The 15,751-nt window shown below is 41.8% G+C and overlaps 1 protein-coding gene across 4 annotated transcripts in view; it reads left to right on the top strand.

Moving 5' to 3' along the window:
- wdfy3 (WD repeat and FYVE domain containing 3) overlaps positions 1–15,751 on the top strand; it is a 115,239-nt gene that overhangs the window by 70,430 nt on the left and 29,058 nt on the right. For 2 of the 4 annotated variants that reach the window (XM_041999994.1, XM_041999991.1), the window contains 16 exons: positions 1,484–1,702; positions 2,960–3,144; positions 4,919–5,150; positions 5,241–5,401; positions 6,094–6,205; positions 6,292–6,482; positions 6,582–6,734; positions 6,831–6,904; positions 7,001–7,162; positions 7,240–7,334; positions 7,420–7,540; positions 9,351–9,568; positions 10,333–10,529; positions 11,221–11,355; positions 14,676–14,855; positions 15,435–15,668. In XM_041999994.1, the coding sequence (XP_041855928.1) occupies positions 1,484–1,702; positions 2,960–3,144; positions 4,919–5,150; positions 5,241–5,401; positions 6,094–6,205; positions 6,292–6,482; positions 6,582–6,734; positions 6,831–6,904; positions 7,001–7,162; positions 7,240–7,334; positions 7,420–7,540; positions 9,351–9,568; positions 10,333–10,529; positions 11,221–11,355; positions 14,676–14,855; positions 15,435–15,668 (2,669 nt within the window). The remainder of the gene's footprint in view (positions 1–1,483; positions 1,703–2,959; positions 3,145–4,918; positions 5,151–5,240; positions 5,402–6,093; positions 6,206–6,291; positions 6,483–6,581; positions 6,735–6,830; positions 6,905–7,000; positions 7,163–7,239; positions 7,335–7,419; positions 7,541–9,350; positions 9,569–10,332; positions 10,530–11,220; positions 11,356–14,675; positions 14,856–15,434; positions 15,669–15,751) is intronic. The other 2 variants (XM_041999992.1, XM_041999993.1) reach the window with 2 other exon arrangements.

Below are 15,751 nucleotides of genomic sequence, written 5' to 3'. Positions count from 1 at the left end.
CACATGAAATAAACATTTTCCTTCAGGCTGGAGTTCATTGTTGGCTCGTTCAGGAGCTTGTGGACTAATTATGATTTGTTCAGACAACCTGTTGAATAACTGCTTCATCCTGAGGTTGAAGTTCACACTGCTAAAAAAGTTCAATTCTCCACCCTTTGAGTCCTTTGCCTAGTTTATAGACCTCTGCTCCAACATTTCTATCCATAACAAGGTCTACTTGAATACTTTAGAAGTCATAGTGAAGATTTCCAAGGTGTTTAAATATCAGTATATGTGTTACTAGTGAAGAATAAATGACGATTTTAGGCTTGCCTAAAAGAACAAACACTTTCAGGATGAATATATTTTTTGGAAGGAAGCAGCTGCAGCTTTAAACCTCCATTAGGTCACATTACAATATGTCAACATTCTCTCTGCAAAGGTCAACTCTGATAACATGAAGCAGAACAAAATTACAGACAAAATGAGAAACTTCAAGTTTTAACACTTCAAATCTGTCGCTGTGATTTTGCTCCAGAAGTAATTCAAGTCAGTGTCTGCCTTCGTCCTCAAGCTTAAATTTAAAGCTGTGGTTCTCAAACTTTTTGCATCACTGTTCCCCCTGAGGGAAAACTTTTCAGCCCGGTAGCCCCTAAACCAGGGGTGTGGTCCAGAGGCCACATGGAGCCCAATCTGAGCTCCAGTAGAGCAGTAAAATAACCGCCTGATAACCTGTAAATAATGAAAATAAAGAACTTTATCATCATCTTTACTTTTAATTAACTTTCATTTGAGAAGACATTATAAATAACCAGAAATTTAAGATAACATTTTGACTCAGTTATACATTTACATTTTTAATATATATTTACATATTTATATATTACTATATATTTACATTTATATAAATGTTATACATTTTTATTGATCTATTTATGAAATTGATAGATTTTTAAAAAATTTATATATCAAATGTATTTTACATGTCCATTATCTTACACATTATATTTAATATTTTAATCTATTTTTTCTTGCATTTTATTATTTTATTTACATATTTAATTTATTTTACATATTTTCTCATTTACACATTCATCACAATGGATCTACAAAATCATAAAAAATTTAATTAAAGGTATCTGGGAGTTAAATATACAATATTTTACTGTATGATCAGTTTTCGGTTATTTTTAAATGTACATACGTGTGTATTTCCACATGTGTGTAGTAATCCTGACCACCTGAACTGACTCATCATACAAACTGAAGTCAGATTATTTAGTAAGAAAGAGAGAAAAGATAGAACAAGTTATCTTTATTTTTTATTGCAGTGTCATGCAGCACATTTAAAACACGCTGATTTAAAGACAAAATCATTGACTTCAGATCAGATACTAACTGCTGAGACATAAAGATTAAACTTCGTATAAAATACTTTTTTAAGCTTGGAAAATGTTGAATGAAGTAAAAAAGTGAAGAGTTGTTTTTCCTCCGTCTCATCCAGGTGAGCGCCTGTTCCCTCCTCCGTCAGGCCTGAGCTACTCCACCTGGTTCTGCGTGGAGCGCTTCAGCGCGGCTCCTCAGGCCCACCCGGTGCGGCTGCTGACCATCGTCCGCCGGGCCAACTCCTCAGAGCAGCACTACGTCTGTCTGGCCGTGGTTCTGTCAGCCAAAGACCGTTCGCTCACCGTCTCCACCAAGGAGGAGCTGCTGCAGACATACTGTGAGAGCAGCAACAACTTTCTTTCTTTACTGCACAACGTGGTGTTTACAGGGATTAAAGAAGCAGCCCACTTCATCAGCTTCACCGCTTGTTAACACATATCTAATCAGCCAATCACATGGCAGCAACTTGGTGTATTAGGTCATTTAGACATGGTGAAGATGACTTGCTGAGCTTCAGAATGAGGAAGAAAGAGGGTTTAAGTGACTTTGAATGTGGTTGCTGGTCTGAGTATTTACTGGGATTTTCACACACAACCATCTCTAGTGTTTACAGAGATGGTCTGAAGAAGAGAAAATATCCAGTGAGCAGCAGTTGTCTGGACCAGAATGTCTGGTTGATGTCAGGTCAGAGGAGAATGGGCAGACTGGTTGGAGATGATAGAAAGACAACAGGAAGTCAGATAAGGACTGGAAAAGCATCTCTGAACACACAACACGTCCAAGCTTGAAGCAGCAGAAGACTGAAATAAGTGTTAACTGGATCTGCAGTTATGATTGTGGCCTCTAGGGGTTTACGTCATTCAGATCTCAAGAATCTTAGATTTCCAGTGGTTTATAACGTGAAGGTACTTGGAAGGGAAACTGAGTAAAATATATATTTATTTGTAATGTCCTGCCCTTAGGACAGGGGTGTCAGACCCCTGTCCTCGAGGGCCGGTATCCTGCAGGTTTTCATTTTTTTCCTGATCTAACACACCTGATTGAAATTAATGGGTTATTGTAAAGAAGAATCCGTTGGATCCATCTGATTTTATTCAGGTGTGTTGGAGCAAGGATAAAACTAAAACCTGCAGGATAGTGGCCCTTGAGGACAGCAGTTTGACACCCCTGCCTTAGGACGTCTACCAGTGGGTTAAAAGCAGACTCCACTTTATATAAAGCCGGACTTTATTCATGGTATTCACACATTTTTTTCAAGTATAAAAGAAACATATTTATATAAAAAATATATAACCAAGGCATTAATACTACATGCTACAGCAGCAGAAGACCCCACCCGGCTACAGTTCATGGGTCTAACCGGTAGTTTGGTGGAACTAATGACATGGCCGGCGAACGTGTGTGTACAACTGTTAACCTTTCTCTAAACCTGGCATACATGATTTATGTAATACATATATAACACATTTTCATATTTAATGAAGGATATCAGCGTTATAAAACTTTTCCTCTTTGGGGCTTCAGTCAGTCTGAGGTCATGCTTTTACGTATCTGACGCTGCTTCCTGCGTCTCTCTGCTTCCTCCACCATCAAGCAGCGGACGAGTCGAGCGAAGAAGCCTCCTTCTATGAGATCTTGCCCTGCTGCGCCCGTTTCCGCTGTGGAGAGCTGATCGCCGAGGGCCAGTGGCACCACCTGGTGCTGGTCATGAGCAAGGGCATGCTGAAGAACAGCATGGCCACGCTGTACATCGACGGACAGCTCATCAATACTGTCAAGGTAAAGTTAGCATCAGCTTGTCTCCCAGGGTTCACTGTTGTTTGCCTCATATACAGCCTGTTGTTTTCCTGACATCATACAGGATATGGAAATCCTGGGTGGCTGAAGACTTTTCTTTATTATTGATAAAAACGTTTAGAAACTTAAAATAGCAAAGCATTGATTGCTTTGTGTTTGGAGTTGGCCTTTTGGCTGCTAATGACTGAAAATGAGCACCAAAATATCACAACTTTTATCATTACTTGGCTCAGTGAGAATCACAGAAACCACCTGGATTTAACTAAACACATATTTTAGAGCCTCCAATTGGATAATTCCTGCATGGATGATGATGTTTCAGCTGTTAATTAACCCTAACGAATGCAGTGAGGAGCTTCTTAGACAACCATGTCAGAAGAGACGTCCTCTGGTTGCGGAAAACCTGTTAATCTATTTCAGATCATTGGCATCAAGCAGAGAAAACATCTAAGGAAATGCTGAGACTTCTCAACACATTGTTAACTGACTGACTAGAAAAAAATCCTGGATGATAGTGATAGTTAGCTGAATGCTGTCTTTGCACCATCTATAATGCTTTAAATGTTTTATGTAAAGCACTTTGAATTGTCTTGTACATGAAATTTGTTGTACAAATAAACTTGTCTAGTGATCGGTGATCACTGTGAAATTAGAAGAAAAACAGCAGTAGAACTCAGATCTGTGTTTAATAGTGAAAGTAAGAACATTTCCACATGAACAATGTAAACAGAACTTAAGGGACTGAAACACATCTGTGTATCCATAGAAAAAACTACTAACCAGAGAAAGAGGCTTTAGTTTGCCAGGGAGCATAAAGACTGGACTCTGGAGCAATGGAAGAAGGTCATGTGGTCCTATGAGACCAGGTTTACCCTGTTTCAGAGGGATGGGAGCATGAAGGTGAGAAGAAAGGAAGATGAAGTGATGCAGCCATCATGCGTAGTGCCTACTGTACAAGCCTGTGAGGCAAGTCTATGACCTGGGGTTGCTGCAGTTGGTCAGGTCTAGGTTCAGTTCTAGGTTCAGCAACATCATGTGTCCAAAGAATGAGGTCAGCTGATACCTGAATATACTGAATGGGCAGGTTATTCCATCTTCTCTGATGGCACGGACATATTCCAAGATGACAATTCCAGGATTTATGGGGCCCAGATTGTGAAAGAGTGGTTCAGGGAACAGGAGACATTTCCACACATGGATCAGCCACCACAGACTCCAGACCTGAACTCCACTGAAAATATTTTGATGTGCTGGAGGTCCAACTCTCCCATCATCAATACAATCTTGGAGGAAAATGAATGAGGAAGCTTATCAAAATGATGCCACAAAGAATGCGTGACGTAATCAAAGCTAAAGGCGATCCAGTGAAATATCAATGTCTTTTCTTGTACTTTTGTATCTGTAAATGAGTCTATAAGCAGTCTCAACTCAGTGTTGTGGTTTGTGGTGTGGGGACTTTAGAGTCCTGAGATTAGACCACAGACCACAAGTCACACTGATAACAGCAATTTCATTTCCTGCTGAGGTGCACACTCAGGAAACGGCAAACTAGTTCTGCAGCTGTCTTTTTTTACAGGGTTTTTATACCCTGAATCTGCCTGTATCTGGATGCCTTGGAAACTGACGATAGAAAAATAATGACATCATCTTGGTTCTGCTCCTTGTCCTGTTTCCGTTCCAACACAGATGTCAGATTTCAGTGTTTAAATTTAACTTTGCTCATTTTGTTTGAAAACTTCATCATCTTCCTCTCCAGCTGCACTACATCCACAGTGCTCCAGGGGGCTCTGGCTCCACCAACCCTCCTGTGGTGAGCACCGTTTATGGGTACGTGGGGACGCCGCCTGCCCAGCGGCAGCTCTCCAGCCTGGTGTGGCGTCTCGGCCCCAGCCACTTCCTGGAGGAGGTCTTACCCGCCACCAGTGTTGCGGCCATCTTTGAACTGGGACCCGACTACGTGGGAAGCTTTCAGGCTGTCTACCTTCCCTGTGAGTGGTCCCCCTTCATCATATCATGTCCTGTAATGACTGTTTACTGATTGTTTTAGCACTTTTCTCCATTTTCCTCCTTTCTGTCAGGCAAAGACTCAAAAACAGAAGTTGTGCCAGCCACCCCGGTGGCTTTAGTCCCGGAAGAGAAGGTTTCTTTCAGCCTCTACGCGCTGTCTGTCTCTACTCTCACTGTGGCCAAAATCAGGAAAGTCTACAACAAACTGGACAGCAAAGCCATCGCCAAGCAGGTCAGACAGGTTACTGTGTCAGTCTGGGTCAGAAAGTCTGGACACTGTATTAAATACTTAAATTAAATCTGATTGTAGGAGAATCTTGTGCTGGGTTGAGTCGTAACAGGTGCGGTTTGTACTTATTAAGATGTATTTTATTAAAATGAACTGATCCATGCAGGTAGTTTGAAACACGAGATCCGGGGAGATTAGTTCCTCCATGTTGTCACATTTATTTCAGTCTTTTCTGTTGTTTGGTGATTAAGCTTCCTGTCTGTCTGACTGAGTGTTCATCTCACGACTTCCAGTAAGTCGTGTCAGATTGATGCAACTGACTGATAAAAGAAAGAGCTTGTTCCCTTGGTAACGGTGCGATGTAGGTTTTTCTACAAATGTTGCAGAGAGGAAAGATTTAATCTAATTAAATTAAACTGAAAAAAATAAAACAAGATTAATTTCAGTTCATTAATAACATGCTATTTTATGTGGAATATAAAACGTGCTTACCGCTTTATTTATTCCAACTTTATTAAAAGCTTTAAAGTCATCCTAATTGGGTTGTTTTAGAAGGTTCCAACATTGACTAATGTCTGCAGCCAATGAGGTTCATACCTCACTAAGCAAGTGACAAATGGGATTATTAGGCACATCGTGGAGAGACACACAGGGTAAACTAACCCAGCTGAACATCTTCCTCCATCTATCTCCAGCTCGCTGTTTCCTCTCACGAAAATGCCACTCCAGTCAAACTGATCCATAATGCTGCCGGCCACCTGAACGGACCAGCACGCACCGTTGGCGCTGCAGTCATCGGATATTTAGGTAAACCACCTCCACCTCTCCACCTCCAGCAACTAACCCTGTTTCCGGCTTCTCTTGTGTGATTCCACTCCTTCTTAACCTTTCAGGTGTCCGCGCCTTCATGCCCAAACCTGTGGCCACCAGCCTGCAGTACGTTGGAGGAGCTGCTGCCATCTTGGGCCTGGTTGCCATGGCATCAGATGTAGAGGGGCTTTATGCAGCTGTTAAAGCTTTAGTGTGTGTTGTGAAAAGCAACCCACTGGCCAGTAAGGAGATGGAGCGCATCAAAGGCTACCAGGTTGGACATCCGACACATGAAAGGAAGGATTTACCACCATTTGGAATCATGACCTAAATTCTGGTGCAAGGACCTAAAATGTTTTATTTCCTCTTTTAGCTGCTAGCCATGCTGCTGAAGAAGAAGCGCTCACTGCTGAACAGCCACATACTCCACCTCACCTTCTCTCTGGTAGGAACAGTCGACAGCGGCCATGAGACCTCCATCATTCCCAACTCCATGGCCTTCCAGGACCTGCTGTGTGACTTTGAGGTGACTCACAGTTCCAATAAATACTCTGACCAGAACCTAAAAAAGTATTTACAAACTGAGTTACATAGTTCTCACTGTGTCCCTTCTGCTCCTCAGGTGTGGCTTCACGCTCCCTATGAGCTTCATCTTTCTCTGTTTGAGCATTTCATTGAACTCCTGACAGAATCCAGGCAAGTTTCAAAAGCTTATTTAACCCCCCAAAACACAAACAGACTTGTAAACAACACCAGATCGAATGTAGAATAACAAAAAGATGTTTTGAACAGTGAGGCGGCCAAGAATGCCAAACTTCTGAGGGAGTTTCAGCTGATCCCGAGATTGCTGCTGACGCTGAGAGACACGTCGCTGTCGCAGCCGACGGTGGCCGCCATCAGCAACGTGCTGAGTCTGCTGCTGCAAGGCTTCCCCAACCCATACGACCTGCTGCGGTAAGAAACTCATTCACCCATACACGCTCAGAGAGCATTCATGTCTTCAAGACTTAAAACAAAGTTTCATCTCACAGGTTTGGCCAGTTCATCTCCTCCACACTTCCCACGTTCGCTGTGTGTGAGAAGTTCGTTGTCATGGAAATCAACAATGAGGAGAAGATTGACGGAGGTAACGGGTCTGGTATCGTATAAAACTGTGATAGTCTTTCTGTTCCTGAATCCCCCTTTTGAAAACGTTTTTCTTGCATCTGCAGGTAATGACGACGACTTTGGCGGTCTCCTGTCCGCCAGCCTGATCCTGCTGAGAAACCGACTGCTGGAAAACCTGCTCAGGCTTCTCTTCACCACCAAGGAGAAGTGTACAGTTAATGCCCAGTAAGCATCACTCTCCTCCTCCTAATTTTGACAGGGAAAATACATTAAAATCATATCTTTAAATCCAGCTGTTGCTATTCAATAAAATAAAATTTAGCTTTATTTGTATAGTACCAATTCACAACAAAGTCATCTCAAGGCACTTTACAGACATGTTCACTTCAAGCCAATTCATTGTGATCCAGTTAAAACAAATCCGCACAAGTACATTTTGTAATAATTGTAAGGAAATGAACAGCCGTATCACATCTTCTCTTCGATTCAATCCTCCATTCTGAGCATCTACACGGCGGCAGGTGACAGCGGAAACGAAAAAACTCTTTTAACAGGAAAGAAAATCTCCATCAAAACTAGAACCAGAAAAGACGGCCATCAGCTTCGACCAGGTGGGGGTTGTGAGGACAGGAAAGAGGGGTCAACAAAGACCGTAACTAAACCAGGGATGCCTACTGAGAACAAGAAGAAAAATAAATTAATGACAACAAGGTCATATACTTATACATAGGCAGTAAAAAAGGAGAGAGGAGCCCAGTGCATCATGAAAATGAGAATATTTGAGGCCTAATCTTAGAGGTAGATAGGGTGTCTGCTTCCTGAAGCCAAACTGGGAGCTGGTTCCATGGAGGGACCTCCCATTCTACTTTTACAACCTGCAGGAATAACAAGTAAACCTGCAGTCCATGTTGGGAAAATCTGAGCAAAGAGTTCTTTAAGATAAAATGCAGCTTGGCCATGGAGAGTTTTATATGTAAAGATTTTAAATTCTATCTAGGATTTAACGTGGAGCCAATAAAAAGAATATAAATTTGACATTGTGAGCTATGTACGTAGGACTTCACATAGCTAATTTGCACCAATGAAGTTGTACTAAGAAAATAATAACCATAACCTTAATACTCAGAGTCATGACATATTTAAAGTTAAGAAATATTTTAGCATTCTCTTTCTCAGGAAATGGAGAAGCCAATTCAGATATTTTGGCCGTGGCCACATAAAAAATAAACAATAAGTGCACTGGATGAAGCTGCTAATAAGTCACTTAACTCCTCTTTCTTCCCCATTATGATGGTCAGTTTAAACTTCAGCAAGTCATCTTAACTAATTACTTAATTTTTGATAATCCCGATTGGGATATTCAGCTCAGTATTTTACATCTCTACTAGATTTTACTGGGGAGCAGTCTTGACCGTGTCTATATGACTAAACGTATTGAGTTGCTGCCGTGTGATTGGCTGATTAGCAACCCGCCGCCCTGTGCATGCTCAGGATCAGGGATTGAATCGAAGTGGAGTATGTTGCAGTATGTTGTTTTCCTTAGCTAAGCTGCTGTTTTTTATTAATTGGCTTGTTTGAGCACTGGTTGGATCATGATGAATTGGTTTTCTGCCTTGAGATGACTTTGCTGTGAACTGGTGCTATACAAATAGAGTCGAGTCGAACTGAATTAAATCAGTTGTACTGAATAAAGTGGCTGATGAGCGCAAACATCAGCATCATCTGCATACATTTGACTCTAAAGGTCTTGACATCTATTTGCTACCTCATTTATGTATTAAAAAGAGCAGCGGCTCTAAAACAGAGCCTTGTTGTACACCCATGATAAACTTTTGAATGGTTGGTAATATATTGTGGGTTTTAACACATTGGTCATTGCTCATTGTTTTGAACCATACCCAGAATTAAAGTTCCAGTTTTTATGTAAAACACTAATGTTTCTGGGACTTTTTTTGCTATGATTGGAGCACCCCCAACACCAGGAGGCTGCATTACCTGTAGACCACTGTTTGACTTTCTACGTATATCCCTGCAGGGCCTGTGAGGAGCTAGTGAGGACGCTCGGCTTTGATTGGCTGTTGATGTTCATGGAAGAACATCTCCACTCGAGCACAGTGACCGTGGCCCTGTGGATCCTCGTGGTGCTGCTGTCCAACCAGTCCATCCTCAACCGCTTCAAAGAGGGCCTGTGTGGAGGAGGCTGGCTGGACCACACCGACTCGGTCCTGACCAATAAGATCGGCACGGTGCTGGGTGAGTGCAAACTCAAACACCGTAATGTTAGGTAATCATCTCAGGAAGACATTTGCCTGATTTTAAATAAAACATTTCAGCCTTTTGGTAAATATTTAAGATGTTTAATTTTTCCATCACTCCCTCCAGCGTTAGTCAGAAGCATCCCATAATAATGTTCAGTGTAAATACTGTATGTTGTAACGTGGCTCAGCAGACGCTTCTCCTCACTCTGGCAACGCTCTCCGTCGGAGTTGGCCATCATTCAGTAAACAGAAAGCTGTGCAGTTTGTGCGCCGCACAGCCAAGGGTTCGTCTTCTCATTCTTTGCCTTCCTGCTCTCCCTGCTGCCATCTTAGTGCCCCCCTCCCATCCCTCTTTAAGCTGAGTGGTTTTCAACCTCCTCACAGTTTATGGATTCAGCCAATCTGTGATTCTGAAATTCAAAATTCCCCCCAAAGAAATTGTTGCAGGTTGAGAACCATTGCTTTTTGCTTTGGAAACCACTAAATACTGCGTGCTGTAAGGAAGCCCTTAGATTTAGTTCAAAAAATCTTTGTAAATACCAACTTAAATTTGATTATTATAATGGTATAATGAAGTATTCTCCCTCATAATCCTGCTACGTTGAACCCTGAACCAGGTGCAGACTGCTTTGTTGAGAGCCGCCTGTAGGTGCCTAAGTCAGAAAGTTTTAGCAATAATTTAACCTGTTTTTTTCTACAATATTTTTTCTTATTTTTACTTTTAACTCCTCTCTTAACCTCTGTAAACATCCTCTTTAGGCTTCAATGTGGGTCGGAGTGCTGGTGGACGCTCCACAGTGCGAGAGATCAACAGGGACGCCTGTCATTTCCCAGGATTCCCTGTTCTGCAGACGCTGCTGCCCAAACACACCAATGTTCCTGAGCTGTACTTCCTCCTCATGGCGCTCTTCCTGCAGCAGCCCGTCATCGAGCTGCCAGACAGCCTGCAGGTACATGTTAGTATACCCAACTTTTTTCTTTCCACTAATAACTAATATTTCGTTTCTTCTGCAGTTTTAAGTCTCCATGACATCAAATTACGTGCGTAAATGTTATCTGATCTGTCGTGCATTATATGACATGTGTCCAAACAAAAACAAAAATATCAGGTTTTCTCTGGAGCTGATCAGTCAGAGGTCAAAATCAGTGAATGAGATCATTTTGAATTGATGATTGACTAGTAATGGATCTTAAAATAATTTCTGAGCAAAAACACTTGTTTCTTTCGATTTATGTGATAAATTAAAACTCATAATCAATGTTAACCCTTTATGTTCCTGCTCTACTATTTGTTAGAGCTTTTTTTAAGCTGTTATGATAAATTTTATTAAACATTTCTGAAAATAAGCCTACCTGAGCCATCTCTGCCACTTGGTTTGGGTATGTAAGGCTAAAAGTAAGTGTTTATCTCATTAATGCTGAACATTTTACTACTGTTACTATATTATTAACTTTTTTTTTTAACCATTTATTAAAATTTTTTTTATTCTTTTTATTGTCAAAGGAAAAGAAAAAAATCAAAAGAAAATAAACTAAACATTAAAAATCCTCAAATCCAAATATTACTCACACATGTCCTCAAATACAGTTAGCAGTTTTAATAAATGTGACTGTGTGTTACCCTTGTTTGTGTGTTTGTCCCTGCAGTTTGACCTGGACTCTATCTGGACGTTCATCTTCGGCATGCCGGCTTCCAGTGGGACAGTGGTGGGCTCCATCCACAGCATGTGCACCGAGGCTGCCTTCCTCCTGCTGGGCATGCTGCGCAGCATGCTCAACCTTGTGAGAATCATTATTTACAAATATACACTGACAAACATACAAAGATCCTACAAGTTGGGATGCTATGTAAAATGCTAATAGTAGAAAATGGGTCGAAAAGAGCATTTCAGAGAGGCAGAGTCTCTCAGATGTAAAGATGGACAGAGGTTCACCAATCTGAGATAAACTGGGTCCAGAAATATTTAAATTGCACAGACTGAACGGTGGTGTGATGGTTAGCACCGCAGCCTCACAGCAAGAAGGTCGCTGGTTCGAGCCTCGGCCTGGGGGAGGTTTGAACCTGGGATAGGCTCCAATGAATGAATAGACTGAATTCCAACTAAAGGTCATTGCATTCTGTTTTCATTTACGTTTTTCACACTTTTCCAACTTTTTTTAACCAGTGTTGTTAATCATTGGGGATGCACCAGTTTAGCAGCCAGTTATCAGAATCCAAACGTTTTGCCATTAATCTGCTCTGATCAGTAAATCCCCTCCCCACTCATCTTGTATTTTATTTTGATTTATTTCCCCTGCGATGCAACCAGAGACGCGTTCTGTCATCTGTGTCTTTAGTCTGGAAGTTTTTTCCTGGGTCCAAAGTGCACAGTTTGGAACACCCATGAGTGAAAAATAAGGCGTTTAGCTTGGCTGGAAAAATGATTATTAAAAAAATCAAACATGTTATCACATGAATAGAGGAGATTTTCAGGAGACAGTCCAGACAGATCAAGTGCTGTTTATACAAAGACATCATGGCAGGATTTACTCTTCCTCCTAGAAATGTGAGGGAGGAGGTGCAGGGGTTACAACACATGATGGTGCGTTATATGGTGAAACTACACCAAGGCAAATCACTTTTTTATTTACTACACATTATGAACAGCAGATGAGGCTCCTTGTTGTCATGATATGAGATGTCAACAACAGCAGGAAGCAGCGTACAGGTCACTCACATTTGCAGCTCCTGAAAAAGTTCAGAAATATTCTGTTTTATTACCGGTTAATGTGGAGGTTTTATTAGGGTCCTGGGTGGAAAATCGCCAAACAGCCTTGAGCACATGATGCAAACATTTCTGCTACCACTCTAATATATATATTTACAATATTTCAGGATTTCAGTGCACGTATGAAATTGACTAATCCATTCCCAGGACTGAGATGCAAACTGCACTATTCATATTTTTAAGTTGTGCACGTTGCAAAGTTTTTAAGATTCTGTACTTTCTTCAAATGTACAATACAGCACTTCTCCGATGTATTTTTATACTTTCAGAAGAATAAAAAAAAGAGAAAAGGGTTTATGGTCGATAATCTGGTGCATAAAAAGGGGATCTAATGTAAATCCCTTTTTAATGGATTTTTAACAAATTCTGTCTAGGAACTATTTCATATTGGTTGATATTCTGTTTTAACAATCTGAATTAGTTATGAAGAAAAAACCAGCTGCATCTTGTGGTGAAAAAGTGTGCGCACAAAAAAACACTATCAAATCATGTACATTCATATTTTTTTCTGTTTTTCTTTTTTTTTTCCATCAGTTAACTTCAGATTTGTTCAAGATTACTAAACATTTCATCATTTCCAGGATTGTAACCCTTTAAATACAATTTCCATTATTTAAATTATTTAATTGTTTTACAAAAATAAAAAAAAACTCAAAAAATGAAACTATCCATATAATAAATATTAGGGGGATGAGTTTTAGATATGCCAAAGATTAACAACATAACTGATCCGTTTGCATTAGTATTTTTTTATGTAGCATCAAATACTACCACTGGACACCTTCAAGACCAGAAATGCCTCATTGACTTCCATTAAAACTGGGTTCAGTTTTAGGATCTCTAAATTGGATTGTCACCGATTCTGTTCATAACCTTTATGGAAAGAATTTCTAAGCTCAGCCGAGGTGTTGAGGGGATCCGGTTCCGTGGCCTCAGGATTGGGTCTCTGCTCTTTGCGGATGATGTGGTTCTGTTGGCTTCATCGGCCATCAGCTCTCACTGCTATTCGCAGCCAAGTGTGAAGCAGCTGGGATGAGAATCAGCACCTCCAAATCCGAGACCATGGTTCTCAGCCAGAAAAGGGGGGAGTGCTCTCTCCGGGTCTGCAGTAGGGTCCTGCCCCAAGTGGAGGAGTTCACGTATCTCGGGGTCTTGTTCACGAGTGAGGGAAGGATGGAGCGGGAGGTCGACAGGCGGATCGGTGCCGCGTCTGCAGTGATGCGGACTCTGCATCGGTCTGTCGTGGTAAAGAAGGAGCTGAGCCAAAAGGCAAAGCTCTCGATTTACTGGGCGATCTACGTTCCTACCCTCACCTATGGTCATGAGCTGTGGGTAGTGACCGAAAGAACAAGATCGCGAATACAAGCGGCCGAAATGAGTTTTCTCTCCAGGGTGGCCGGCCTCTCCCTTTTAGATAGGGTGAGAAGCTTGGTGATCCGAGAGGGGCTCAGAGTAGAGCAGCTGCTCCTCCACATCGAGAGGAGCCAGATGAGGTGGCTCGGGGACCTGGTTAGGATGCCTCCTGGACGCCTCCCTGGTGAGGTGTTCCGGGCATGTCCCACCAGAAAGAGGCCCCAGGGAAGACCCAGGACACGCTGGACAGACTACATCTCTCAGCTGGCCTGGGAACGCCTCGGGATCCCCCCGGATGAGCTGGTGAATGTGGCCGTGGGTTTACCTGCTTAGGCAGCTGCCCCTGCGACCCAACTCCAGATAAGCGGCAGACAATGGATGGATGGATTTCCATTAAACCCATATGTTTTAATCTCACTGTCATTACAGTTTAAAAAGTATTCATTTGGAAGAGAAGTAGTGATATTTGACATTTTTACTGGATTCTACCATATTTAACCATTTTCTCGTTGTAGACAGAAGCACGAAATTCTTTAATCCTTGTATTTTTGCCAGATGTATTACTCAGCCATGAGACTACCAGGGGACTCCATTAGTGATGTGTTGTGTTGGAGTGTGAAATAATTTATAATTATTTAGATGCTGATTTAGAAATTATTTAACAGATGCAGATTGTTTTTAACCTCTTGCAAATGTCTGGATTATCCTGGATTATCCAACAGTGTCTTTTTAAGCTTATATAATCCAACAAAAGTGAATCAGCAGATGCACACTTCCTCGCTCTTTTCCACAGACTTAAACTCAGTGTTTGAGTGTTTTCATCGCTCTCTGCTGGTTACTGAGAGGCTTCATCTGACCTCCTGATGACTTCAGTAGCTCAGTCATAGCAGGGACTTCTAATGAGGGAGCTTTAGTTTAGATTTAACTTGACACAGTTTCCAGATTTTGGAGTGGAAATTCATATTGCATCTTTCCTTCCAGCCATGGCAGTCAGAGGAAGAAGGTTCCTGGCTCAGGGAGTACCCGGTCACCCTCATGCAGTTCTTCAGGTATCTTTACCACAACGTTCCCGATCTGGCGCCAATGTGGCACAGCCCTGAATTCCTCTGCGCCCTGGCAGCCACCGTCTTCCCCTTTAACATCAGGCCCTACTCTGAGATGGTAAGTCGGTTAGCGCTTTGATGTAAATAACTCTTCATCTAAATTTGATTCTGCACAGAGGAAGAAGAAATTGGAAAAATATAATCTGTACTGGTGTCCTGAAGGGATACAGCCTCTTCTGCCCAAACCCCTTTAATCCCTTTAATTTCCTTTTCATGATGATTTATTGTCACAACGCTAACCACTAAAACTGGGTTCAGTAAAAAAAAAAGAAAAGAAATACCAGAGCAAATAATCAGAGGTATTGATCAGTAACTTTATTACCTTTTGCAGATATATTGTAATTGTCCCTTTTGGGGCAGTAAAAACTAGCTTGTTGGCCTTTTGAGAGCCATGGGAACTATTATGTTTCACAGCAGCAGTTTTAAGATCGCAGGTGCAAGACATGGCAGTTTTTCCTCCGAATAAAAGGTGTCTTAGCTGCTCCATGCAGAAAGTGTCGCTACTCAAAGAAAGAAAGAAAAAGAAAGAAAGAAAACAGCAAGAACATGAAGGAAACAAAGCTCCACTGTATGACTGGGAAAACAACTACCTCTGGTTTATCTTCGTCTTCATGTAAACTCCCTGCTTCACTTCCAGGTGAGTGATTTGGATGACGAAGCCGGTTCTCCCACCGAGGAGTTCAAGGCCTTTGCTGGGGACTCGGGTATGAACCGCAGTCAGTCTGAGTACTGTAACGTGGGCTCCAAGACGTCGCTGACTAACCACCCGGCCAAAAAATACGTCTTTGACTTCATGAGGGTGCTGATCATGGACAACCTCTGCATGACGCCGGCCAGCAAGCAGACACCCATCATCGACATGCTGCTGGAGGTAAACGGGTGGAAAACACAGCCAGTGATCTTAGACTGGATCTTCTGCACAGTGTTGATTTAACAGCTTATTACTATTTGTGT

This window comes from Melanotaenia boesemani, chromosome 11 (assembly GCF_017639745.1).
Source record: "Melanotaenia boesemani isolate fMelBoe1 chromosome 11, fMelBoe1.pri, whole genome shotgun sequence".
Lineage (NCBI taxonomy): Eukaryota > Metazoa > Chordata > Actinopteri > Atheriniformes > Melanotaeniidae > Melanotaenia > Melanotaenia boesemani.
The sequence above is the reverse complement of the archived record's forward strand: the minus strand, read 5'-3'. Positions and strand labels throughout refer to the sequence as shown.